This window comes from Phodopus roborovskii, unplaced genomic scaffold (assembly GCF_943737965.1).
Source record: "Phodopus roborovskii unplaced genomic scaffold, PHOROB, whole genome shotgun sequence".
NCBI lineage: Eukaryota > Metazoa > Chordata > Mammalia > Rodentia > Cricetidae > Phodopus > Phodopus roborovskii.
The window spans coordinates 36,927,530-36,952,841 of NW_026126410.1; the positions used below are offsets into that span (position 1 = coordinate 36,927,530).

The 25,312-nt window shown below is 44.9% G+C and overlaps 1 protein-coding gene across 4 annotated transcripts in view; it reads right to left on the minus strand.

Annotated features, from left to right (window-relative positions):
- The window catches only part of Trio (trio Rho guanine nucleotide exchange factor), a 284,459-nt gene that overhangs the window by 122,869 nt on the left and 136,278 nt on the right, over window positions 1-25,312 (minus strand). For all 4 annotated transcript variants that reach the window (XM_051182600.1, XM_051182598.1, XM_051182601.1 and 1 more), the window contains exons 9-11: window positions 23,900-24,130; window positions 16,837-16,959; window positions 8,648-8,839 (exon numbers count right to left, since the gene is read on the minus strand). In XM_051182600.1, coding sequence (XP_051038557.1) covers window positions 8,648-8,839; window positions 16,837-16,959; window positions 23,900-24,130 — 546 coding nt within the window. The remainder of the gene's footprint in view (window positions 1-8,647; window positions 8,840-16,836; window positions 16,960-23,899; window positions 24,131-25,312) is intronic.

Here is a 25,312-nt window from a genome sequence, read left to right on the forward strand (position 1 = left end):
GATCACTCGGGAATACTTGGTGAGAGGCCTGCCAGGGATATACAGCTGGACTTTATTTAGAAAGAAGAAGAAGTCAGGTGTCTTGCAGGTCCTGTTGCCTACCCACAGTTCGCCAACTGAACCAATGTGGTGAGTTAGTAACTGAATCTGCCAGTACTGCCCACCATGTCTAGGACCTGAGTCTTCACTTGGAAGAGCTGTCTTTTCATAAAACCTTCCCTCATTTTTTGTCTTCTGCATATTCCAGTCACTTATAAGCAAAATCCTAGCTCCAGGCAGATGCCAAGGGCATGCAGTGAGCTTTCTGATGAGAGTTGAGAGTATCAGGGGCCCAGTCAGAAAACCTGGTCCTTCCCCAGTCTGCTTCTAAGTTTTGTGGGGGAGAGAGAGAGAGAGAGAGAGAGAGAGAGAGAGAGAGAGAGAGAGAGAGAGAGAGAGAGAGAGAGAGGACGGTAACAAAACCAGACTACAAGCCTAACTTGTGTGGTGCTACTGTGGTTCTGAAGTTCCCAGCTAATGATCCACTGGTGATCACTCTTTCTATCTCTCTGTTGATATGAAGAGCAGTCAGCAGAAAGATTACAGACATGTCTGAGACACACCTAGAACACTGCATTCCTCTCTCAGTGCGCCAGACCTGCATGATTCTTTGCTGATACTTAGTTCATAAAACTAGTAAGAGAGCAACAGTATTCAGTTCCCCTTTAAGATGAAGTGAGGCTGTAAAACTACATATGCACTCTCAGCTGCACACTGGAAGACCTGCCTTTCCCAATCACACATTGAAGTCCCTCACCCTCCATACAGCACTAACCAGGCTGCAATGTAAACAATTGAGTTTACAAAGGACAGTGAGAGGCAACTTTCCTTTTAAAGGTGAGTCAAATGTTTGCCATAACAATTTCTAATTTCGTTAGCCTAAAATTTGATGTTTTTTAAAAAACATTTATTTCTTTAATTTTGTGCACGCGGGCCATGGCATACATGTGGAAAATAGAGTGAACCTGCAGGAGTCCATTCTCTCCTTGTGCTACCTGAGTTCTGGAGATAAGACTCTGGTTGGCAGGCTTGGCAGCAAGCACACTTACCCACTGGGCTAACTCTCTGGTCTCTACAATTTTTCTTTATTTGAAAATGTTGGTGCAAATAGTTAAAAATTACAAAACTCGTGATTTTGTGTCATAGTTTTAAACCATTCTTCAGGAGGAAAGTTGTTTAGGGGCTGGATACATGCCTCAGAAGTTAAAAGCATATGCCTCTCTTCCAAGGTACCCAAATTCAGTTCCCAGCACCCATGTTGGGTGACTCAGAACTATGACTTCAGCTCCAGGGATACAGTACCTTCTGTCCCTCATGGGCAACTATAGCCAAGCGCACATGCTTGTGTGTGCACACTCTATCTCCAGTGCATAGCTGACGGCTCTCTCTCCCTCTCTCCCTCTCTCTCCCTCCCTCTCTCTCTCTCTCTCTCTCTCTCTCTCTCTCTCTCTCTCTCTCTCTCACACACACACACACACACAGGAACACACAAACAGATACCTTTTAAAAAATAAAATAAACCTCTGAACAAAGGCTGCTATACACGAATTGCTCAGAACAGCTCTTTCCTTGTAGATGGCATCACGCTGACCTTTTTACTCTTGCAACACAAATACTTTGTTCATGCTGATTAAGTGAGAAAAATAAAATAAATTTGTTTTGCTGGGATCAGAAGTGTTTGGTGATGTATGCAAATGATTCACACAAATATGAATGGACCCTGAAGGACTGTCTACAGCAAAATGGGGTCCGAAGCCGGGTACAGGGGAGTCACTAGTTTCAGGGAAGACTCTGCTCTACCGTGATCTGCAGAACAGGTTAGAGTGAGGGGGTTGCTAGGGAGGGGCAGGGCAGTAGGCAGTTACTGTTGATGGGAGATTAGTGAGGCTCAGGGCAGTTTAAACCTACTTAGATAAATCTCTGCATCTTACTTTAACACTTTTATTATAGTTAAGCTGGGGGCCAGGAAGAGACAAAGAACGTGTATGGGTGACTTCACTGTCTCCCCAATGGAGCTGTAGCTTGGGCAGCAGAATAACCTGTCCTGGGTCACTGGGAATGGGTCACACTATAAAAGTAAATTATTTGGATGCAGATGACATGTTCACAGAAATAACCATACCTATAAAAGGCAATACTCTTTTTTTCCATGAGGATGCCAAACCAGAAAGACACAGGGCTTGACAAGTGATGCTTACAGTCAAACTGGATGCTCACCACCAAAGGTGTTTCTTTCCCCTGAGTTATATTATTTAACTGCTCAGTTGCTCCTGTGTGGAGTATGTAAGCCAAGAGCTCCTGAAATAATTTAATGCAACAAGAGATTAAAACAGAAACTGTGCTACTGAGCTCATCAAGTGAGACCTATCTCCAAGGCAGTCAGATGGTCTTCACCCTTCCCACTGCCAAGCTGACTTCCTGGAAGCTGGAAGCTGGACACTTATGTGCAAATATGGCGGGGCAGGTCTGTTCTAGAAAACTGTGGTGGACTCTTTCCTCCATTTGTACTGACTGCACTTGAGGAAGGGCCCTCATCTATCCCAGAGACATGAAAGCTTCCATTATTGCAAAAACGTGCCCATGACTGTTCAGAGCATCCCTCGTTTAACAACCACAAACTGCAAACTACTCAAATGTTTTTAATGAATCAGTGGTAAATAAAGAGGAATATATTTGTACTGTGAAATGCTACTAGCAATAAACAGGAAAGAGTGTGTGAGAAAGTGAGTCTCCAGGGTTAGTTTGGTAGAAAAGATGAACACAAAAATATCCAGGACTCCATTTATCTGGCATTTCTGAAACACCCAAAGTAATAGAGATGTGAGATATTGGGTCTTGCTGAGGCTGGAGACAGCTATAAGGAGGATGTAGAACCAGAAAGCCTCGGGCAGTCAGGCCTCCAGTTTCTGCAAGAACGGGAAGCAGAATGTGTTCAGGCACTTCTGATGACAGAATGATCCCGTGTACCTGTGGTTTGGGTGCACAAACTTACACATGAAGTTGCAACAAACATGTTGCATGTGGGTATGTATACACACGGCCATGTATGTGTGGTGAGGCTGAATACATACACAGCTACCATGTGATAGGGTATAGCCTACAGAATATCTCCATGGAGAGCAGAGCAAGGCCTCTGAGGGAGAGCCATAGGAAGAAAGTGAACAGGCTTTGTATCAGAACCGCCACCCAGAGGAGAATCCACCACACGGCAACTGGTTCTCGCACTGTGCACTGACAGGTAACCACCCGATGCTGGACAGGCTCTCTGGCTACTAGAGAGGAGGAGAGAACCACAGAGTTAGCAATGACTACATGAACAAGAACTGGGGGCCATTTCATGGCTACTAAGCAGACATGGTCAGGCTGAGTGTAACATCTCAGGGAGCTTGGCTGTACACCAAGGAGCCTGGAACTTTCCTTTTCCCCAAGTGCACTGAGCATCCTTGGGAGAGCCAAGGATTGGCTCCAGTGAACATAAAAAAGGAAGCTGACCTGTTTGTTTGCTAGAAATGAAAATGAAGTCAGAATGGCATTCAGACAAAAAAAAAGTCTCCAGGTGGGTGGTGGGCCATTAATTCTGACTCCTGAATAAAATGAGAAGTTCTCTTTTCCCAGGCACTGCTCAAAACAAAAATGTGTCCAATTCAGCAACAAATGTGCAGAAGCCCAGCCAGGTTTCTTTACTTAACCCACCCAGGATGGCAGTGGCCTAGTTCAGGGGGTGGGGGGGTGATTGTTCCTGGGGACCAGGGATTCTGAGAACAGAAGCCAGTGCTGGGTCACTGAATCAGCTCCAGAAACAAACTGGCAGCAAGCTTAATATTGCCACCTAGCTGCATCAAGTGGCCCATGAATGTCAAAGGTAGTTAGTAATTAAGCCAGGAAATAACTGAGAATGAAGGTGAATGAGCAGAAATGGGTGAAAGTAGTAATGTTTCTTCACTGGATCCAAAAATGAAAATATCACTCCAGGCACTAAACCTCAGATCAGATGGCAAGCTAATGTTTTATTTCACAAGCTTGGATGAGGCTACGCAAGCACGACCAATGTCTGAGGTGTGATGGCAGCTGTGGTCATCACTGAGGCATTAGCTCCTCACATGTCAGTGTGTTCAGGGGGCATTTCCCAATGGTAGAGAGAGAAGAATGAGTCGGGACCAAACAAATGAATGAAAAAGAAATTCAATAGCAAAGGAGGTCAGAATTATAGCCAGCACTCATGTGGATAAACGTCACAAATGGTACTAAAAGGTAACAAGGCTGGCAGGGAAGGGCTGCACGCAGAGGGCCCAGTCCTCCCCAACAAAGCCCGTGTTCATGTTAGGCCATAAACACCCCTCCCCCACCAAGGCAAAAGCTGGTTGAGAGAAAGAGTGACAAGGTCACTTGAGTTTCCTTCAGCTTCCTGAAAGGTGTGAGGAGTCCCATGAAAACTTTTGGAGGGAGTGTTCTGGAATACTTGTAAATCTGGCTTTGAGCGGGAAACTGAGGCTGCTGAATCTAGCATGAAGGTATAAAATAGTTACTTTCTGTGGAAATAAGTCGTTTTCTCTATTCCAGGAGCAAGAGTCAAGCCTGTACCCTTCTCAGGGTAGGACTGTCTAAGGCCACAGACCACTTTAATGCTTTTACTCTATTCGGCTCATGCGTTGACACAGTAAGACATAGAGAAGTGACACAGAGGAGACAGATGGCACAGAATCCTATGGTAGAGTAACCATAATCTGGAGGTCTTGGGCCAGAAGCTTAGGCTGATGTCCAGAGAGCAAGCCACCAGCCACTCTTCTGTGTGAGAGCTCCACAGACACCTGAACTAGCTAGCGAGGAGTCCTTCCACAGTGAGATGCTAAGGGACTGTCTCATGAGCCAGAAACTAACCACACAGTGAGGACTGACACCCACACAGTAGAGAATCAAGGAACAATTGCTGTATATGTGGAAGGCACCCTCTGGGTCTGTAGGGCATTACCAGGTAGCTTTTACAAAGGTCCATGAACTTGCCTAGGACAGATAAGGTTCTTCTTCAAGGTAAATGTCTGAGAAGAACGCCTTGTACAATGTAGCTGTTAGCAATCTGTCATTTACTTGATGACATCATGCAAACATCTATGGATACTATCTATGTGTTTCCTTCCTCTTGCTCTTTGTCTTAACTTTTAACTTCACTTTAAATTAATTATACAGTTCAGCTAAACTTCAGTGGGACTGAGTCATAAGCTGTTTGTAAAACACAACTGAAAGCAACCTTTCTCCTAGTATGAATCTAGCAAGCATCCCCTCCTCTCCAAGGGCGTGTGAAGTGCAGAAGGAGGACACTAAGGGCACTCAGGGTATACACAGGAAGAGACAAATCCTCTGAGCAGGAGTCTGCAGCTAACATGAAGCCTAGGCACTTGGAGGAGAAAATCCTGGCCAGTGCCAGCCTACAGGATACAGTCCCTGACTACACTGTAACCTACCTAGCACATGTGTGTCCTGTTATATGTTCCTCACTAGCCACCAGATATCTCTTTAACCTGGGATACCTTAGGTATATGCATCCAAGAGGAAGAAATTGAGATAAATATGCCTGCCTTGATGGACCCACCTATAAAAAGGAAGGAATGGACCACTGAACTTTCTCCGGGAGTGGGAGAAACACATGTCACCCAGAAGATGGACTGGGGCTTTCTTAGCCTGCAGACACATGGACATTAGAGGTCATACAGTGCAAACCTATAAAAACTAAAGGCGTTTCCATTTAAAAATAATTTGCAAGCCAATGTCAGCCACCGAATACTTCTATAATAGTTTTTTACTTAAAAATGATACTACTTCTATTAAACAAACAAACATAACAAAAACAACAAACCTCATCCTCTGCAAACTGCTTTGTACTCAGCTGTCCTGACATGCCTGTGGTGAAAACCATGACACAGTAGACAAGGTATCTGCGCCACAGACTGACTTATGCAAAGACTTCTGTCCTGAAGGACACTGTCCCTGTTCCTAGGATTGCTAAGCCACTGAAGAGGATTCCCAGGTGTGCAATTCAGGTAGGTACCACACACTATGCAGCATGAACAGGGCATGTCTTTACTCTCTCAATCTGCTGTGGATTTCCTCTGTGCCTACCACCCTTCCCACCTCTCCCATGGCATCTAAGACACTGGAGCATCAGTGCCCTGTGTGGTCACAGGGAACTGCTAGATGCATGCTATCCAGCCTGTTTACTGCTTCTGGCTGGCTGCCATGCCTTATCAACTCTGACCCTATCCCTCTCTCAGTTTTGATGTGAAGTGTGTAGTAAAAAATGGAGTAACTAACACAAATCAATTAACGTAAGAACAGAGACTCCAGGCTTGTGTAGAGAATTCTAGAAAAAAATGTCAGCAAAAGCAGCTAACTGTGGACAGGGCAGGGGAGGCAGTAAGACCCAGCCTGGGAGCAAAGTGCATTGATCTGGGGATACTGCCTTGCCGGGTTGGACCCCTGGAGGAGGAGTAAATAGAATGACATCAGCAGGAGGGAGAATGCAGCCCCAACTGCGAGAACGTAGACATGATGGATGTGACACAAGTCAAAAGCAGGGGACAATCTTAACGGGGCTACAGGAGGCTGGGGTGTAGAGCGTGCTGAGTTGGGGGAGTAGGAGGTGGCTCCACAAAGTCAGTGCAGTGGCCAGGCATCCAAGCTAGGAGCAGCCTGGAAGAACATCCACTGAGCATGTTTCCTGGGAAAACCCACTGCAAATATTTTCAATTATACCACAACCAACTGTTGTGGTATAATTGGGAGTACAGGATGATGCTAGCTGTGGTCGTTTTATATTCTGGTATCTACCTCAGAACCAAGAAGTATCATATATGTCACAGCATTTTGTAAAGGTCCTTTGTGAGCATTTTTTTTTTCCTAATAAAAGAAAACTTGAATTAAAAAAAAAAAAAAAACACCTTAAAACAAAATAAACCAGGTGTAGTAATGCAGTCATATAATCTAAGCACTCATGAGACTGAGGATTACAGGAGGATTGCAGCAAATTCACAGCTTGTCTGCATTACATAGTGAATTGAGGGCTAGAATAGGTTACATAGCAAAACCGTACTTCAAAAAAAAAACAAAAAAAAAAAAAAACAAAAAACAGACAAAAGGTAACATAATAGATCCTCTAATGTAATTTAAATCCACTAAATACTTTGTACATATGCATATGATCTGTATCATTATTTGCACTACTTATGTGTAGAATGTTTGTGATATATATACATACATACATACATATATACATACATATATATATATATATATATATATATATATATATATATATATACACAGACACACACACACACATATTTATATTGTGCTTGGCATCTACCTATTTTTCACATTCCAAATAACATTATCTCTTGAGATAAGTAGGTTGCCACAGGCACACAAAAGGACTTTTGTTGTGGAATATTATTTTAAGGTGTGTTACATTTATTTATGCTGAGGAACATTTGGTTAATGATGCAAAGATGTGTTGCATTTCTTTTAGGCTGCATTTGTTTAACTATGTGAAGCTGTGTTGCAGGGCCTATCTCAAACACCTGATTGCTGTAATAGAAACCTGAATGACCAACAAAAAGGCAACAGAAAGAATAGGAGGGGCTAGCAGGCGGAGAGAATAAATAGAAGGAGAAAAAGAGGGATCTGGAAATGAGAGATCAAGGAGGAACCAGAAAAGCAGGAGGAGGACATCAGGGGCCAGCCACCCAGCTACACAGCTTGTCACAGAGTAAGAAATAATGAAAGGTATACAGAATGGAGAAAGGTAAGAGCCCAGAGGCAAAAGGAAGACAGGATAGTTTAAGAAAAGCTAGCTAGAAACGAGTCAAGCTAAGGTGGGGCACTCATAAGAAAGAAAAGCCTACAGGTGATTTATTTGGGAGCTGGGTAGCGCCCCCCCCCCCAAAAGCAAAAGAGTAAAATAAAACAATAATAACAGACTTTAGCACTGATACCTGTGCCATGTTGACTATGGTAATATTTAAACTCAATACAAGGGAATATAACTTTTTTCTTTTTGATGTTTCGAGATGGTTTCTCTGTGTAGCTTTGTAGACCAGGCCAGCCTCTGACTCAGAGATCTGCCTGCCTCTACCTCCTGAGTGCTGGGGATAAAGGCATGCACTACCACCGCCAGGCAATGTAATAGAACTTTTAAGGATGTGTGAGAGTAGTCTGCTATCTTGCTATCTTGGCTTTCACCACAGGACCAGGTAGCACACAGACGGGACACATAGCAATGCTGCCTACATTCAGCAGGACCCGATTATGTTATGTGTATGGAGCACTGGTCCTCCCTAAGGGAATCTCATTGTTTCATTTTTCCTGCTCATCTCCTGACCCACAAGTCTCCCCTCCACCCCCCATCTACAGACAACCCCAACAATTGCATCCTTGTGATGACACAGTCAGCAGCAGGAGTCCAGCTTGCTTCCTGTCTGCACTGATGCATTTTGTACTAACACCTGCCTGCCGTCTTGCATCCAATGCCTCTCATTATGACAAAACTAGGATTCCTTCCAACAAATTCGAAGACCCTGTTGACCACATAATATTTTGTCATCATATGAAGCATTACCTCTTTCACGTGGGTGTGGAACGACACGGACATGTCCAGCAGGATCTTCCGCTGTTCAACTCGCCGAACAAAATCTTGTATCCGGTCTTCAAGTTGATGAGCAGCCTGATAAATCTCTTCAGGGTCACATTCCCCAGTCTGAGCCAGCTGCTCCGCTGCTTCTAACAGTTTGTCTGCATTTGTGTATGTGTTCTGCACGAGACAACACCCAGAGCAACAGAAGATGAGCATTCAGCAAACAAGCCAGTGTGGGAGCCATAACGCACAACAGCACAGAGTATGAGCAGCGCTCCTGATCATTTACTTAAGTTAGACAGGAAAAAAAAAAAAAAAAAAAAAAAAAAAATATATATATATATATATATATATATATATATATATATATATATATATATGAGATAAGGAGCAACGAGTTCAGGAGGCCCACACCTCCCTATCAGTGGCCTTTTCTGATGGCAAGCAGATTATTAAGCAATGGTCAGAACGGCTCATGACTCAGAAAGGGCTGTTAGATTTTTTTTTTGCTAAGGTGGAGACAGGAAATACCCGATGGCCACAAATGCCTGTTTCGCTTTCTTCTCTCATGTTTAATGGCAAAGTAACTATGCTTTCTCTTCCCTGCTTCACAGAAGGAAAAGAGAATTCCAGTGGCTCTAAATTAGTCAGCGTAGAGATGCTGACGTGAAGTGTGAATACCGATGCAATGCTCCCTGAAGACTGCTCTACTTGATAAACTTGCTAAATTCTTGATAAAACCCTGGCTGTGGCTGGGTTTCTCACCCAAGCAGATAAGCTACAGCCAGGGACTGTTCCTGGAAACTGCTCAAAGGGGGCATTACCAAGGAGAGGGGGAGATGAGACTAGCTCAGCACTCTCAGTGTAGTCAGAGCAGCCTGCCCTCCAGGAAGGACCAGAAATCCAGCCCCTGGCTCTGCTGGGACAATAGTTGGCTCATTCATCCTATGCCGTAAACTCCTATAGCTGAGCGGGGGTGGGGGGGGGAGTGTGGGGGTGTGGGGGTGTGTGTGGTTTCCTCACTGCACAGGGTGGAAGGTGGCTCAGAGTACAGGAGAGGGAGAGGCAGGCTCAGTCAGGTGCTCGGGGCTTGGGACAGCATGGGAAGCGAGGCTCCAACTACACGGGAAGGGTGTCTCTATCCATCTTTTCTGTTGCCAGCAACACAATCTCACAGATTGAAGCCCAGGATCTAAGGACCACATCTGACCCTTTCTTGGTGGCAGTCCCAAGGTGCTGTAAGGCATGGTAAGCGACAGAATGCACATATGTATGTTTCTCCTAGTCCCTCTTTTCTTGCCTGTATTTTTCCTTTTTTAGTTATTGTTGACCTATACATTTTCCCCCAACTCCCCTTCCCTCCTCCTCTCTCCCCTTCCACCCTCCCCCTTGACCCCCACACTCCCAAATTACGCAGGAGATCTTATCTTTTTTCCTTTCCCAGGGGATCCATGTATGTCTCTCTTAGGGTTCTCTTTGTTACCTAGGTTCTCTGGAATTGTGGCCTGAAGGCTGGTTGTCCATTGCTTTCTGAGTTTTTACATATTATATTTGCCTTTTTGGGTCTGGTTTACCTCACTCAGGATGGCTTTTTGTAGTTCCATCCATTTGCCTGCAAATTTCCAGGGGTCATTGTATTTTACTGCTGAGTAGTAGTAGTCCATTGTGTAAATGTACTGCATTTTCCTTACTCAATTCTTTGGTTGATGGCATCTAGGTTGTTTCCAAGTCCTGGCTATTATGAATAATGCTGCTATGAACATAGTTGAGGACGTGTTCTTGTGGTGAGTGTGTATCCTTTGTGTATATATCCAAACCCTCTTCTCTTTATAAAGCAACTAAGATTCAGCCACTGGGGATCTGCCCTGATAAGTGCATCTAACCCTAAGACGCCCACCGACTCCTCTCCTCTCCTCCTGTATCATTGTGGAGATTATTTCAACTCACAAATCTTTGGGGAGGGCACACCATACTATAGCAACCACAGCACTCTGTTCCTGATACCCATGGCTCCTGCACATCTCTCACAGAGCAAAATCAGAGCAGTTGATGCCTTTGAGACTCAAAGTAAACTCCTTATAATAGTTAAGTTTGTGAAAAAGGAAGGGTGATGGCCTCCTTCTTTGATAGGAACAGCATGGACAGTCCTATCCCAGAAGAAGAAAACTGACAGACAGAAGGAGTTAGCAGTCAAAGCACGATGAAGCCCAGCAGGGCAAGTACTAAATCTCCAGACTGCAATAAGAAATCAGGCCCCTAGTGTTTGGGTCCTTTGGCTTCGCTAGTCATTATCCACATGGCTGCTTTGCAGAGCTGCACTCTGATACCAGACAGTTTCCGGGAATGGATAGCATGGTGCAGCTCTGTGAGGCATGTACAGATGGCAGCGCCATTCCTAGAAGGCAACAGTCTGCAACTCTGACACCAAGAAAAACTTGCCTTTGGACTCCCGGTCTTTGATCTGCTGAAGCTGCTTGGACCTTGTCATCCCTGTATCCTATATGCTTGCAAAATCAGCTTCCACCTGGGACCAGAATCCCTCACACAATCCCAGGCTATTTCTAGTTTACTCCTCCAAACACTTTCAACCTCTGGGTGTAATTGAATTCCAAAGTAGTATTCATTATTAGAAGCAGCCCCCATTTTCTGAATCTGCTTTTCATTACAGTAACAATCCACCAGAGAGGGACTGGCTTTATACATGGATTTATTCCACCTACAGTTTTGAAGGTCAACAGTTCAATTACAGGTGGTCCCACTGGTTTGGCCTCTAGTGTCATAAGGAAGGGAGGGGATTATCTTAAAACAGGAAGCCAGACAGAGACTGGGATCTCAAATTCTCTCCAAGGGTATGTCTTTGACTAACCCAGGGACCTCACTGGAGGCTGCAGGGGCAACTCAAAGAATTCATCTCCTAAACTTGTCAGTGTGAGATCCAAACTCCCAGCAAATGGTCCTCTGGGTGACAAACAGCATCTGTTTGGGGGAAGGGGTGCCCTCCAAGTTAAGAGACTAGTTATATTTAGCCATTTCAATCAACTGCTTCAGGTACAATGGGGGTGAGGGACTGAGGGTAGTTACCAGCTCAGTCTGCCCTTTGGAAAACAGAGCCCTGTGTGTTTCTGAAAAGGGGGGCCTCCTGCTTCCTCACTGACTGTCACCACAGCTTTGAAGTAATTTACCTCTCCTGCTCGATAAGTGAGTTTTCTAGCTCCCAGAAGGAAAGCATCAGGGAATTGCCAAGAGCCTCTCTATGACTTCGCCAGCAAAGTAACACTGAAAAAATATTTATGCTAAAGGAACAATTGAGTGACGCTAAACCACAACCATTCATTTCGTGTCTCATCTTACACTCGAAGAAAGTGATGGCTGTACAAAGGAGGTAAAGGCTTTCCCCAGTACAGAACCGTGGTGGGGGGCAGGATGGAGACAGGAACATCAGCAGTGGCATCTGAAACCTCAGCTATGCCTTCCTAGTAACAAAGCCTTCCTGAGTCCACCTAAACTGGACTGGGCTGCCAGTGGTTCGAATGCTAATTGCTAAGCCATCCCTATCATCACCACTAGCTATGAGCAGCCACTCTAAACTTGACAAGGACAAGTTTACTCCCACCTCCTTGTGTCTAAACTTCGGTCTGCTCAAATCAATCAACAGAGGTGCAGCTGTTCAAAGACCACAGGTCTGGCAATCTTTGAACAGGTGGCAGACATCAGGGGAGCTGAAGGGCCCGGCCTCCTCGTTTCTCCAGGCTGAGATACCCCTCTTGAGCCATTACTTCTATCCCCATCAGGGAATTAAAGGACACAATTCTAGGGGCGGGCCATGGAGCCCAAAGCATTTCCTCTTTTTTGAGAAACAACCTACACTGTGTAACTAGCAGAATTGGGACATGAGCAGCTCCGAGGCAGAGAGTGGTCCTCCTCTTGCTCTCAGCCACTAGGGCCCAATTATCACCAAAGATGACAGAGACTACTCACAATAAATGGAAATGCAAATTTCTAGATAATAGAAAGTGGGTACTGAAAGGCATTTTCTTAATTAATGATTGATAGGGGAGGGCCCAGTCCACTGTGGGTGGAGCCATCCCTGGGCTGGTGGTCCTGGGTTCTATAAGAAAGCAGGGTGAGCAAGCCATGGGGAGCAAGCCAGCAAACAACTCTCCTCTATGACCTTTGCATCAGCTCCTGCCTCCAGATTCTAGCCCTGCTTGAGTTCCTGTCCTGACTTCCTTCAGTGATGACTAAGTGTGGAAGTGTAAGCCAAATAAACCCCGTCCTCCCCAAGTTGCTTCTGTCTACATCTGCTAGTATTTGACCACAGAAACCCATTATTTTCCCGGGGTGCATGGGGGGGTGGTCAATAAAGTAAGGTTCGTAGCAGAATAATTACTGGCAACATCATCTATGTTAGGACCTAATGTGGCCAGCTGGTGTCAAAGTACATTCATAGTGACCATGTGGAAACCTGTATTTTCAATCATCCAGATATTCTAGGTCAGGGGGTCGGAAGTCTCAGCATATTCTGCCATTGATGCATGCCCCACCGCCCACCCTCTCTTTCTCCCTTTCTCTTCCTCCCTCATGTATTCTAATAGCAACCTGGTAAAGGGAGATTTTCAGTAAGAGGAAAGAGACTCAGAAAGACTAAGTGACTTGCTGAGGGCTGGTGGTCGCACATCAGCAGGAATGGCCATCATTAATTTAAGGAAACATGCCAGGGGAGCAGCCTCACAAACCCGTTCTCTCTTCTCTTTTCTGCTCTGTGGTCTGAGGTTCCGACTCATGCTGGGCAGTTGGTACATCACTGACAATAATAACTCCAGCCGTGACAGAAGCACTTGGTTAAAGATAGTCTGCCCTGAACTGAACTCTCCACTGTTAACTCTAAAAGACTAAAATACAAAGCATCTTACATTGAAAGCTGAATTTATTAGACCATGGAAACTCATTATGTATATGGAAACGGTCAGGTCATACTACATATGTGGACATGCTGTATGTCCACGTGGATGCGGCATCCTCCTAGCACACACAGTGAGGGCACCTGCTAACCCTCTGATGACCTAAGAAGTGCTTTGCTACATGACAACTTAGACCCGTATCCAGGAAGACAGGGTAATTCCTAACTCTATCCACAGACCTGCCTTGAGGAGAGTGAGTGAGTACCTTGGGGCAGGTTGTGACTATGCCAGGTGAAGTGCAGAGTATTGTGAGCCTCTCTGGGGACAGGCTCCATCAGAGTCACTAGTGACAGTCAGCATCTCAGAGCCAGGGCTCGGGGACTAGGCTACTCTTGGCTTTGATTGCCTGTTGTAATCATAGCTTTTTAAATTTAAAAACACCCACTCAGAAATCAAAGATGGCTGGTCAAAGAGCGGCTTCCTTTCCATCAGCCATATGCAAAAGCAATTTTAATTGTAAAAGTAGTACAAGAAAAGGTTTGCTAGCTGTGTGTGTCAGCAGTACACAGCAGCCAGCGAGGGTTCACTCAACAGCAAAGATCTACACACAATCAACACATATACAAAGAAGAGCTTCACAGTTAGCACGTGGAGTTCTTGGCTCTGCAAGACTGTAAGCCGACCTTTCTGAGGAGGAGGTCACGGCAGCATCTGAACCAAACACCAAAGTCAGGGACGGGCACCTACGTCAAGGGTGGGCACCTGATCAGGTCAGGCTGGGCCTAGGGGTCGCTTCCACCATATAAATTCCAGAGGATCTTTCAGGGTTCCTCCTCCCTAGGACACTTGAATCGCTCTACAGAATAAACCTATATTTAGCACATTTTCAGAGAACTGAATCATACACTTTCACTGCTTCCTTTTTTAATCTGCTTAAGCGACTTCATCAAGTCACAACTCCCTAGGTTCCCAAGGGAAGGCTGGGTTAAGCAATGAGCTACTTTCAGATTTCTAGGGGGCTGGCGTGATGGTTTGGCAGTTAGGCACAGCGGACTAGAGCTTGATTCCCAGCAGTCACGTGGCAGGCAGCTCACAATCAACTGTCACTCCAGGACCAGGGGTCTAACGCCCTCTGTTGGCCTCCACAGGCACCAGGCATGCATTTGGTGCACAGATATACATGTAGACAAAATAGACAACATATAAAATTAGTAAATCTTTTAATAAAAAAGCTTTAAGCAAAAGCCAATGCTGCAGATGAATCAAAGGGCTCTCCGAGACAAAACACATCTTAACCACAAGAGGGAATTTCTTCTCTAACTTTTCAGCCTTTTTTTCTCTTTGGGAATACATTTTGTACTAAGAGCTCCTATCTCAATTTTAAGGTGTTTGAACAGCCCACTGTCCCCTGGAATACCCAAGTATAGCACAGGTGTGGATGCCATAGAGTTACCGCAATTTGCTTCACAGGAGCCAGCAAGGATGAGGGGCTGAGACAAGGTGGCCCCGCCCTCTTCCCCTCCCAGAGTTCAAGTATGACAAGCTACTCTGTTCTTGAGGAAAAGATAGGCTTTGGTGAATGGAGCTTTAAATCCAAAGTATGCTTCCTTGACCATTGCTGACGATGAGCATCCAGCCCCCAGTCAGCACCAGGGCATGCAAAGAAAATCCATGAATGTGGCCATAGCTTAGGAAAAATTCTTATCTGTCTAATAGTTAGATTTTTTTTTTTTTAAATCTTGTATTACTTGTGCTCTGGGAAGGTAAGGGAGTGGGGTTGCCTAGTCTTAATTTTGTGATTTTTTTTTTTTTTGTCGTGACTTCTTTTGCTTTATTTTGAGCCAGCTTTCTCTTTTCTCTTCTTTTCTTTCTTTCTTTTCTTTTTTTTTTTTTTTTTTTTTTTGAGTTTTGATTCAGTTGGATTTTTTATACCTCTTCCCTTTCCAAAACTGTACACTTATTTAGAAGAGATTTATTTTTTGGCTTTACATTTTTTTTTTTTTTTTTGGTGGTTATTTAAAAATGCCAACGAGCCTGCATAAGGCCTCTTGTTGCCCTCAGGCCTCATCTAGCATCTTTAGATTTGTCTGACTCTTGACTGCCTCCTAGATTTATCTTTTGCTCAGACAGTAATCCTCCAATCTACAATGTATTTACTGATTGCTGAGTGCTGATCGCATCCTCTAGATACCTCTTGTTACTCAGTCAATTCATTCAGACAAGTAGCCGCTGGACACAGACACGTGCGGTATACTGTTGTAGGTGCTCATTATAGGAAGTGAAGGAAACTGCCTGTTGTCCTGGGCTTCGGCTCCAGGGGAACTTAGCATCACTCCTACTGAGGTCAACGCCTGTGGCTCTCTGAGAAGCACTTGAGTGGGAAATCACAATATGTCAGAGTCCCCTTTGTCCCCCTAAGGGACAACAATTCAGGCAAGTGCAGAATCCAAGGGTTCAACATCTTTGTATCAGGACAGATTCTCCCAGACTCCAGCATCTGTGAGTGCTGAAGAAACCACTGTCCTAGCAGATGCCATTTTCCACTTCTTGTCTGTAGGACTGGGTGATATTCTACAGTTAACATAATCTGTCTGAATTTGGACTTGTACCACTTAGCTGACTTCTGTCTTGGGATGGGGTTGTTTGTCTGTCTGTCTGAGACCCAGTCTCTCTGTGTAGCCCTGGCTGTCCTGATATATAGATGAGGCTGGCCCTAAACTGAGAGACCTCCTTGCCTAAAGGCATGTGTCCCCTACTCCTGACTTAGACAACATCTTTCAAAGCGGCTTCCCTCCACTTCCTTACATGTCTCTGATGCTTCAGTATGACTTTCCAGGTCAAAGAGGCATACTGCCTGTCAGCATCACAGTCAACACTGGCACTGCACAGAAGCTGGGCTCTGAGTACCCTCCCTTCCCGGTTCCAGCTTCCCAAGCACACAATCAGCAAAACTAGACAGGACAAGCTGAATGCCAGCCTGTCACTGCAGAAACCTCAGAAAGGCTGTTGTTCTTCAGCTGTGAAGTGAAAGCCACAAACTTGACCTAATAAATATGACAAAATCATCAAAGACAAACTTGTTTCAAAACCACTACAATTTACAGGGGTAAACCAATTAGATCTATTTTCTACCTAGAGTGGTTGCCTCATTCTGAATGGATTTTAACCCCACCAAACAACCTTGAACACCTAGCAAAGGCTAAGTGGCCTCAGGTTTGTTAAAGCTGTGACTTTCCTAACCACCCACAGGGGTCATTCCAGGTGCTGTTGTACCTGTGCAACTTCCTCAAAGTCCTCATGGCGTTTCTGCAAAGCTCTGGCCCGGTGAAGGGATTTGCCCACACCTGTGTGTTTGCTCAGAAATGCTTCTCCATGGTTCTCTATCCAGTCCAGCACCTGCAAAGAAAACAGCCATATGAAGCATAAACATGGTGTCCATAAACATGGTTAGGCCCATCTAGGAAAGATTCATTCCTTTGTCAAAATTCTGCAGCAAACATGAAGCAAAACAAAATAAATTCAGAGGAAATGCCTGAATACTCATTTAAATCACTTCGTAATTACACGTTACTTCAACTTCTCCACCAGGACAGTGAATAGCTTTTATATTAAAACTGCAAATTGTTCTATGTATAAACATCACATGTAATAATGATTAAACTAAATCTTGCCTTATCAGAAGCATGGCAGAGCCACCACACTGGGTATTGTGTGAGAGGGTAGATATAGCGCTATGCTGGACCAGGTCACATTTTTTAATGATTCAAAGCCTCATGTCCAGCTTAAATAGGTAGTTAAGTGTTTTGTTTATCTTTTTAGAAGACTCCAAACACAGAAGAAAACACAGCACTAATATGCCACAGTCCTGGAGGATAATTCATCACATAAACTGTGAGGTGTTAAAGCAGCTAGACTTCCTATGAACTTAATCAGAGTGCAAGCTAGTGTTTTGTCCTCACAGCTGGGACTTAGCAGCACAGTTCCAGTTCCTGTACCTGAGAAATCACACAAAACTAACACTGTGTAACAGAATATTTAGCTCAGATGCACACTTCATCTGTGGTGGAGAGTGGCAGAAAAACAAGCAAGTGATCTCTCTTAAAACGTTCAGCAGAACATTACAAATGCATTACATATCTTTGTTAGCATACTGCTAAAAAACCGGTCATTTACGTTGTACACATTTGTGACTGTGGTACTGTCTTATTCTATTAGGTTACTGTAAAAAATACCTTGGGCTGGATAATTTATATGTGACAAAACTGTCTACTCAGCTCTGGAAACTAGAAAGTCCAAGACTAGGGTGCCAATGCCCAGTGAGGACCTATTCCTCAGACTGTGGCTTCCATGGGTCCTCACAAAGCGCAGGAATTGAACAAGTTCTCCCAGGCTCCTTTCCTAAAGGCATTAATCTCACTCACAAGAGTGAAGTCCTTGTGCTAAACACCTCCCAGAGGTTCTGCACAGTGACATCACTGTACAGCAGACAACATTTCTGCATGTGGCTTTAGGGAACACAAACACCCAGGTCGGACTACAGCAGGTACCCAAATGCACAATTCAAATAATCTGGGATGGAAAAAGACATAGTGCATATTCAAACAAGATAGTAGTTTGAGAACCTCTACTAATGTCAAAATAAATCAGGTTTAATCATTGGTCCACTATGGCTTTGTTTTAGTATTCTGGCTGGACTAACAAACATCTAGAAAGGTCAGTCAGTGGACACATAGTAAGGCCAGTATGCTGTCCATCGCTCCACACCTGAGGGCCTGACTAAGCTTCCCTTCTGCACAGCAAAGGTCCATTCCACATAAATCAGATGGTGGTGAATCTTACCAAACCTCCAAGACCCTATAAACATGGTTTTGGAATTGTGGGCAGACATGAGGAAAGCGGATTGGGGTTGGGGGCAGGGAAGGCAAGCCTGGCAGAGGGTGCTCTGGCCAGGGCTATGCAGTCCTCTCATTCCTGTGACTCATTTCTGATCCTTTCCTGTCTGCATGCGCACTGACAGTCACCTGGTCATCATCCTTGCACACAGAGCCCACCTGTACACAGCCCCATTGGTCTAATTCATCAACCAGTTCTGCCAATTCTCCTTCTCAAACACACCTCTTCCGTATCTGCCGCTCTGCAGATATGATCTGACTATGAGCTTGAAGAAAGTCTGACTATGTGCTTGAAGGATGCTCCCTACTTTACCTTAGCTTCAGTTTACCTCCCTGTGGGCACTGAGAATCACATTCCACTGAGAACTTAAATGTGTCCACAGGAATCACTGCAACACGCACGAGGCAGGCGCAGAGCACACCTGAGTGTCAGGCCCTTCGATGGCACAGGCTGTAAATCTTTCCCTGCATCTCAGCTACTGGTCTTCGCACAGGCAGGACTGCACTCCCCCACTGCTGTCCAGTAGAACTGGGGCTGCTGAGGAGGCCTTAGAAAACACGTCTCATCCCCTCTGAAAAGCAACGTCTCTCCTTCACACTACCTAAAGACTGTCTCAGAGCATGTGACAGACACCACACAGAAGTCTAAAGTCCACCATGAAGCCCGCAGCTGCTGCCCAGCTGCTGTGCCACTGGGCGGCACAGACTTTGGGTCTGGCTTATTTTCAATGTGTGATGTTTCTATTTGTAAGTTCTTTATAATAAAGTTTTAATAAACAAAAAGAAGAAATATATTGAACTTGAAAAGGGTTTAGAATTATAAAAGTATGTTCCTATCATCCTTATAAAAGTAGACAACCTATCACCTACCTGTAAGATCTCAGAGGGTTGGAAGGGGAGGAAGAGTTAAAAACAAAACAACATTTTTGTAGTATATTTTCTACTTAAAAACAACAACAACAAAAACCCCAGTCTATCATAGAGCCATGAGCCTCACAGCGGTTACTGTTAACTTACAGAGACTTGAAGCAAGGCATGGCTTTACATGTCGAAGATAAACATTTGCTTGAAAGTTAGAGGGAGCGAATCACTGAATTTAAAAAACTATTTCAGGAAATATAGCATGGAAACAAAAGCTGTTATAAGTAGATCACATGGAGAAATAGCAGCCATGTTTCCTATAGCAATGGGTCTTTCAAACAGAAATGTAAAATTACTGATGTCACTGTGTTTCTACCAAACACAAAAGCAACTCATAAGATGTGCAAGTCTCACACACTTTAGCAAAGTCACAGCAGGTGGCTACAGAGCGAGCCCTGCTAAATTTCCTGAGTCTCCCACAAGGCTTCTGCCTCTCTAGTAAGTGTGTGTGGCTTTTCCTTCTAGTCAAGGGCAGCTCATGTTAATATATTTGTGGAATTAATGTCATCTTAAACACTTGTGTATAAACCCTTCAATTTAAATACAAAAAGCCTAGCAAGGCAGGGAACTAATTTTACCACCTCAGCCCAGCCAGCTATCTCTGATCATAGTTGTAGCCAACTGTTGTTAACTCTGGGCTGGGATCCCAGCTCCACAGACAAGGCTGGTTTGAGTCTGTCCTCGCCCCAAACTGAAGAACCAGTCAAAAGTTTTTTTGTTTTCTTTTTCCCTTTTTCTCAGCGAACTGGCTCAGCAGAAGAAAAACTCTAGATGGCTTATACCACTTTCCACTGTGCCAAAGGCAGGATGGGAACATCTTCCCTCTCCACTGGTGCCCTCTAGTGGACACAAATGACAGCGCCAAGGTCAAGACACTGAAAAATACAAAGACATCACTTTTAGATGCTCCAAGCTAAAGGAGCAAGAAACTGCTAATGGCTTAACTGGATGTTAAGCCTTTCATAATGAAAAGGACATCATGGAATAATGACAAGGTTGACCATGATGATGGCAAAGTGTGCTTCTATGAACTACCTGCTGTCCAGGTAGGCCTGGCATACTGCTATGCATGCAGTAAGCCAGGGACAACCATCACTTTCATTTAAGAGAGGCAGCAGGGTCTTGGTTGCTTTGTGGAGGTGGATTCAGGAAGTCAGCCTCCCAGCACTGTGCTCAAGCTTTGGCTATGGCCTCTTGGTTGCACAGCGGATGGGCAGGTGCTGTAACAGACAGGAAGGAGAAGAAATGCACTCCTGCACTGCAACAATTCAGACTATTGGGGAGAATTGCACTAACAAAGTAGATACCCCAACTGGGTTAGGGCCAAGGGAGCACGCAAGACAAGCCTCTGACACTCTTCTCTTCTGCTCATCCTAAAAGGCAAATGCAATCTGAAAAAGGGCTTTCTGTAAGAATGCTCTTCTATCTCATCTGCCAGGCTGTGTGGATTCATATCTCTCAGTGATTATTACTTTAAAATTTTTTGAACGAATGTCAAAACCTTGTCTCAGACCCTTCAATGTGTGCATCGGGTTAGAAATGCTTGGGCATCTGATGACTGGAGGTGTCCAGATCCAGACTCCACTGCAAGTGTCATGCATTACATGCTCTGTTCTTTCTAAACTTTAAAAAAATGTGGGCTCTAAATCTCTACTGTTCCCTAAGGTGCAGCAGGTATAGATGTCCATTATTGTTCCCTTTAAGCTAGAGACAAGGCTCCAAAGGGTGACCTTAAAAGAAAAACTTGAAATGTAGGCTTGACATAGTGCATGGTCTTAAATATCACCACATCATATGACAGGGTGTAAAATGGAAGAGAGTGGCAGAAAAAGGAGTCTGAGAGCTTCCTGCTTTGGACGATTTCCATGACTTCATGGGGCAGCAAACACCATTAGCTTCCCATAAAAATGCAAGTGTAGGCTTACATAAAGACAATTATCCACTATTTAATGCAAATAAACGTTTCATGAGGGCTACTCCATAGGAAATGAGGAAATGGAAACATATCTCGAGTGATTGTCAGGAAAAGTGGTAAAAGTCTCATTCAAGCTACAAAGCTAAAGGTATGAGCAGCAGAAGCTGGCACTTGTATGCTGGGTAAGCATGCGACAACAAATCCCACTCCCCATGCCCTGTCCTTTTTGCAGGGAATCTATGGCCCAGACCAACTCCCCTTGACCACACCCCTTCCTACCACCCCAAACTGCTTCTGTACAGAAATTATGGGAAATTAACCACTAAGCCAAACTCTCCAGTCATTCCCCTGTGACCAAGTTCTCTGGATGCCTGCAACTGTCTGGCCAGGGTTCTCGAAAGAAGTCTCTTCAAGGAGGGCTGCCAACAAAAAGCCATAATCATTCAGTGTCTACTGGGGAAGTTCTCTATTTCTTTTTTCTGTACAGTGGCTGCAAATGCCTTTCCATTACCCCAAACAGAATGTATGGGGTCACTAACTGGCTGTTATATCCTTACAGATTATTTTCAACTGTACAAATCTGTCTTCAGCTAGTATCTTTCCACGATGCTGCTCTGGTTTGTTCTGCTCATTCTGTCCCAGCTTACCGCCCTGCCTAATGTGACAAACATTTGTTACCCACCTCTCGAGGTCTCGAGGAGCATTTCTGGTTTTGCTATCCCACTGTCAACACACTTGTTTTGACTAATCTTTCTGGCTTTTAGCTTTTGAGCTGCAAGTCAAATCTACACAGAGATTAGATTAGCAGGTCCAAACCTTACAAGTCAACAACAAACATTCCCCTTAGTGGCAATATCTGTTTCTGTGGCGTGTCAACAGGAGTATTGGTGTGTGCTTGGGAAACACTTTCTCCTCCTGACATTCAACCTAATACTCTGTAAATGCTGGCTTCAACAGGGGAGCTCAGAATTATGGCTGTATCCCACATAATGTGTGCTGTTTTCAAATTCAGGCACAGTAAGCACTTGGTGCCAGACCAGACAGCTGGACCCTGAAGCTCTTCTGAAGGACCTTCCTTCTCGGTGCCGTCTGGAGCCTACACAGTTCCAGCCATTACTCCTGTTGGAAAGTGGCATTCTGCTGATCCCATCCACTAATGGTGTGGCCACATCATGCAATATGGGGGTCAGTACACATGTGCAAGCTTCCCCTTTTAAGCAAGCAAACATGCACATGTGCTCTCTCTCCCTCCCTCCCTCTGCTTCCCTCCCTCCCCACCCCTACTGCTCCCCGTGTCTCTCTGTCTCTTTACCTCTTCTCTCTTCCCTTCCCCCTCCTCCCCTCTCTAATAAAACTTCACTCAAGCTCTGTCTGCCTGGTGTGTTTGTCCCTCTGCCTCAGTCACCCTGGCCTTCTGGAACCCTCGATGGGCGCCCATGTGGGACACCCCTCCCTCTGAAGCTTTACCCTAATATTGAAACAAGAGAACAACAACTCCCTTACCATAAGGGCCCCAAACAGTCTGGGAAAGAGACCACCTCCTGCTGCTTCCTGGGGGGGGGGGCTGTTAGTAAGTGCACTGGCTCACAACTGTGTCACCAAATAAGATCCAAGGGGTATGGGATGTACTTAACTGTTAACTGTCCTGGTTTGAACAATTTGTGCTTTCACCTTGTGGTACTCATTCCCTCATAAGGCCTCTAGGAGGCTGGCTCAACCCTCTCTCCCCCTCCCCCCATTTTCCATTCTTCCCCTGATTTAAAAAAGAAAAAAAAAGTAGTAAAAATATCAGAATGCTCATCGCTGAGGCATTTTATATACATGATTTCCAGAGAACTCAAAAACACAATCAGAAACAGCTCAGTAGGTGGAAAAGTAAAAATCACAGAACTGTTGCGAGCATCGTGACCTCACCAGATTTGCACGAAATGACATCCACAGGGAGGATCTTCTATCAGAACGCTGTCTGCAGCACGGCTCCCAAGTCCCAGTCCCCAAGCAGAAACCCACTTTAACTCAAGTAACTTCTGGGAATCTGACAGCTCTGAATCTGCCTAGCTGTACATAGGAACACACTGATGTCAAAGAGGAGAGAAGTCTGACCCCAGAGCACCCACTGGGGATGGCTTCAGGCCACCCTTAGGGATGCTAGCACTGCATACACACTGTTATATCAATTTCCACTGAGTCAATTATTGTCACAGCTCTGTCATGTTTTGCCTGCTCCCTCCCCAGTCTGAGTCCTCTTCAGTCACAGACACAGCAGGCTGAGAACCCCAACCTACCCTGTTTTCTACCACCAAAGTCACAAAAAAAGATGCTGACTATTCAGAAATGAACAGCCATGAAAGTCCGTTTGCCACATTACTAAGCACCTACTATGTACCATTCGTGTCACTACCTCAGAGGAACAATAGCCACATTAAAAAGATCGTATGTGAGAGGAAGGGGACAGGACAGCAACGCTCCCCCCAGGTGTCAGCAGAGCAGAGTGAGTGGCTGAGAGCCACACTGAGAGCACCGGGTCACAGTCAGAAGCTGGAGAGCCCACCATCACTGGGCAGAGACCAGGACTAGTGCTCTCTCTGCAAAGGGCATGGCCACCCACCTGCTGGACGTCCTGCTGGAAGACACAGAGCTGCAGCCTCTGGTGGAGCCGCACCTTGCGGTGCTGCCAGATGTTCTCGAGCTGGCGCTGGTGGTGCAGCACCTCGTGGATGACATCCAGGACATGGTGCACAGCCTTGGAGTAGTTGGCGGAGGCTGTGAGGGAATCAGAGCTGCCAGGAGTCAGGGGACGCTGGAGCTTGTCAAGGAGAGATTTCCCGTCCTGGCTCACCTGCTCACAACACATGGGAGAGGTTATTCAGCGTGTACACTTTGCCCAGACTGTAGGCAGAGCCTGTGATCAGGTGCATGCAATGCACGCAACTACAGGTAAATAAAATAAAATGTAAATCCATCCATCTATTATCCAATGACATCATAGAACCAAACAAGATAAAACACCTAGTTAAAATAAAGTAACTTTCCAATAGCATAAAGACAAGAGACACCACTCTCAATCTGCCAGAGTAACACACAGCAGCAAGCCCACTTGCTTTGCTAGGGTAACTGTGAACTGAAGCTTAAAGCAAGAATTTTCTCTTGAGCTGTTATGAGCAAATACAAGAAGCCATCACAATTTTGATGCTCTTTCTTAAAACCTCTGTCAGAACCAGTGACTAGCTCCAAATAAAAAGTAAACTTTCTGATGGACACAAAAAGCAACTTTATTTTACAAAATTAAAACAAAACTAAAAATGCAACTTTATGTGGTATATTAACTTTAAAGACTGCAATGATGCCACAGTGTTATACTGTGGTGATTAATTACCAAATTGCAATTAAATGGAAACATTTAGACTATCCACAGAAATAAGAAAAGATGTAGAAATAAGCAGGATGTGTTTTTCAAACTTGGGATTCTTCACACTATGAATAATTATGTCAAGCAACAGGGAAAAAAATGTTACCTAGTAAAACAACACATAGGAGTGTGTATGTAAGATAAGGTGCCTCAAGGTACCCACTGAAAGCCTTCTTTCCTGCTCAACATTCCAAAACCTGAAACCACTCAAGAGTTCTGTTAAGAGAACTAACAACAGCCTAGATGCAAATTGACTTGGAAGACAGCGGTCCTTGACCTTCATTCAGCTTGCCTTGACCTTCAGCTCACCCAGGAGCTGCCCAGCCCTAGTGCTGCACCAGAGAGCTCTGGAACAGCTCCCTCTAATCCTCCCAGCCTGTAGCTATGCAACAATGTAACACAGAGGTTTTCCAAGCCTGCACCCAGGGCTCTGTGGGAACTGTGGACTGTCCCAATAGAGGCTGGGGAGTTGGTAACTGATCTGTCACATCCTTATAGCAAAACTTAAAATGACAGTGACTGGGTAAGAAAGAACCTTGTTAACAAGAGACGGTGACGGCTGAAACAAACTGGGGTAAGACCAGACAGGAGGTATCTGCTGCCCTGGAAGTC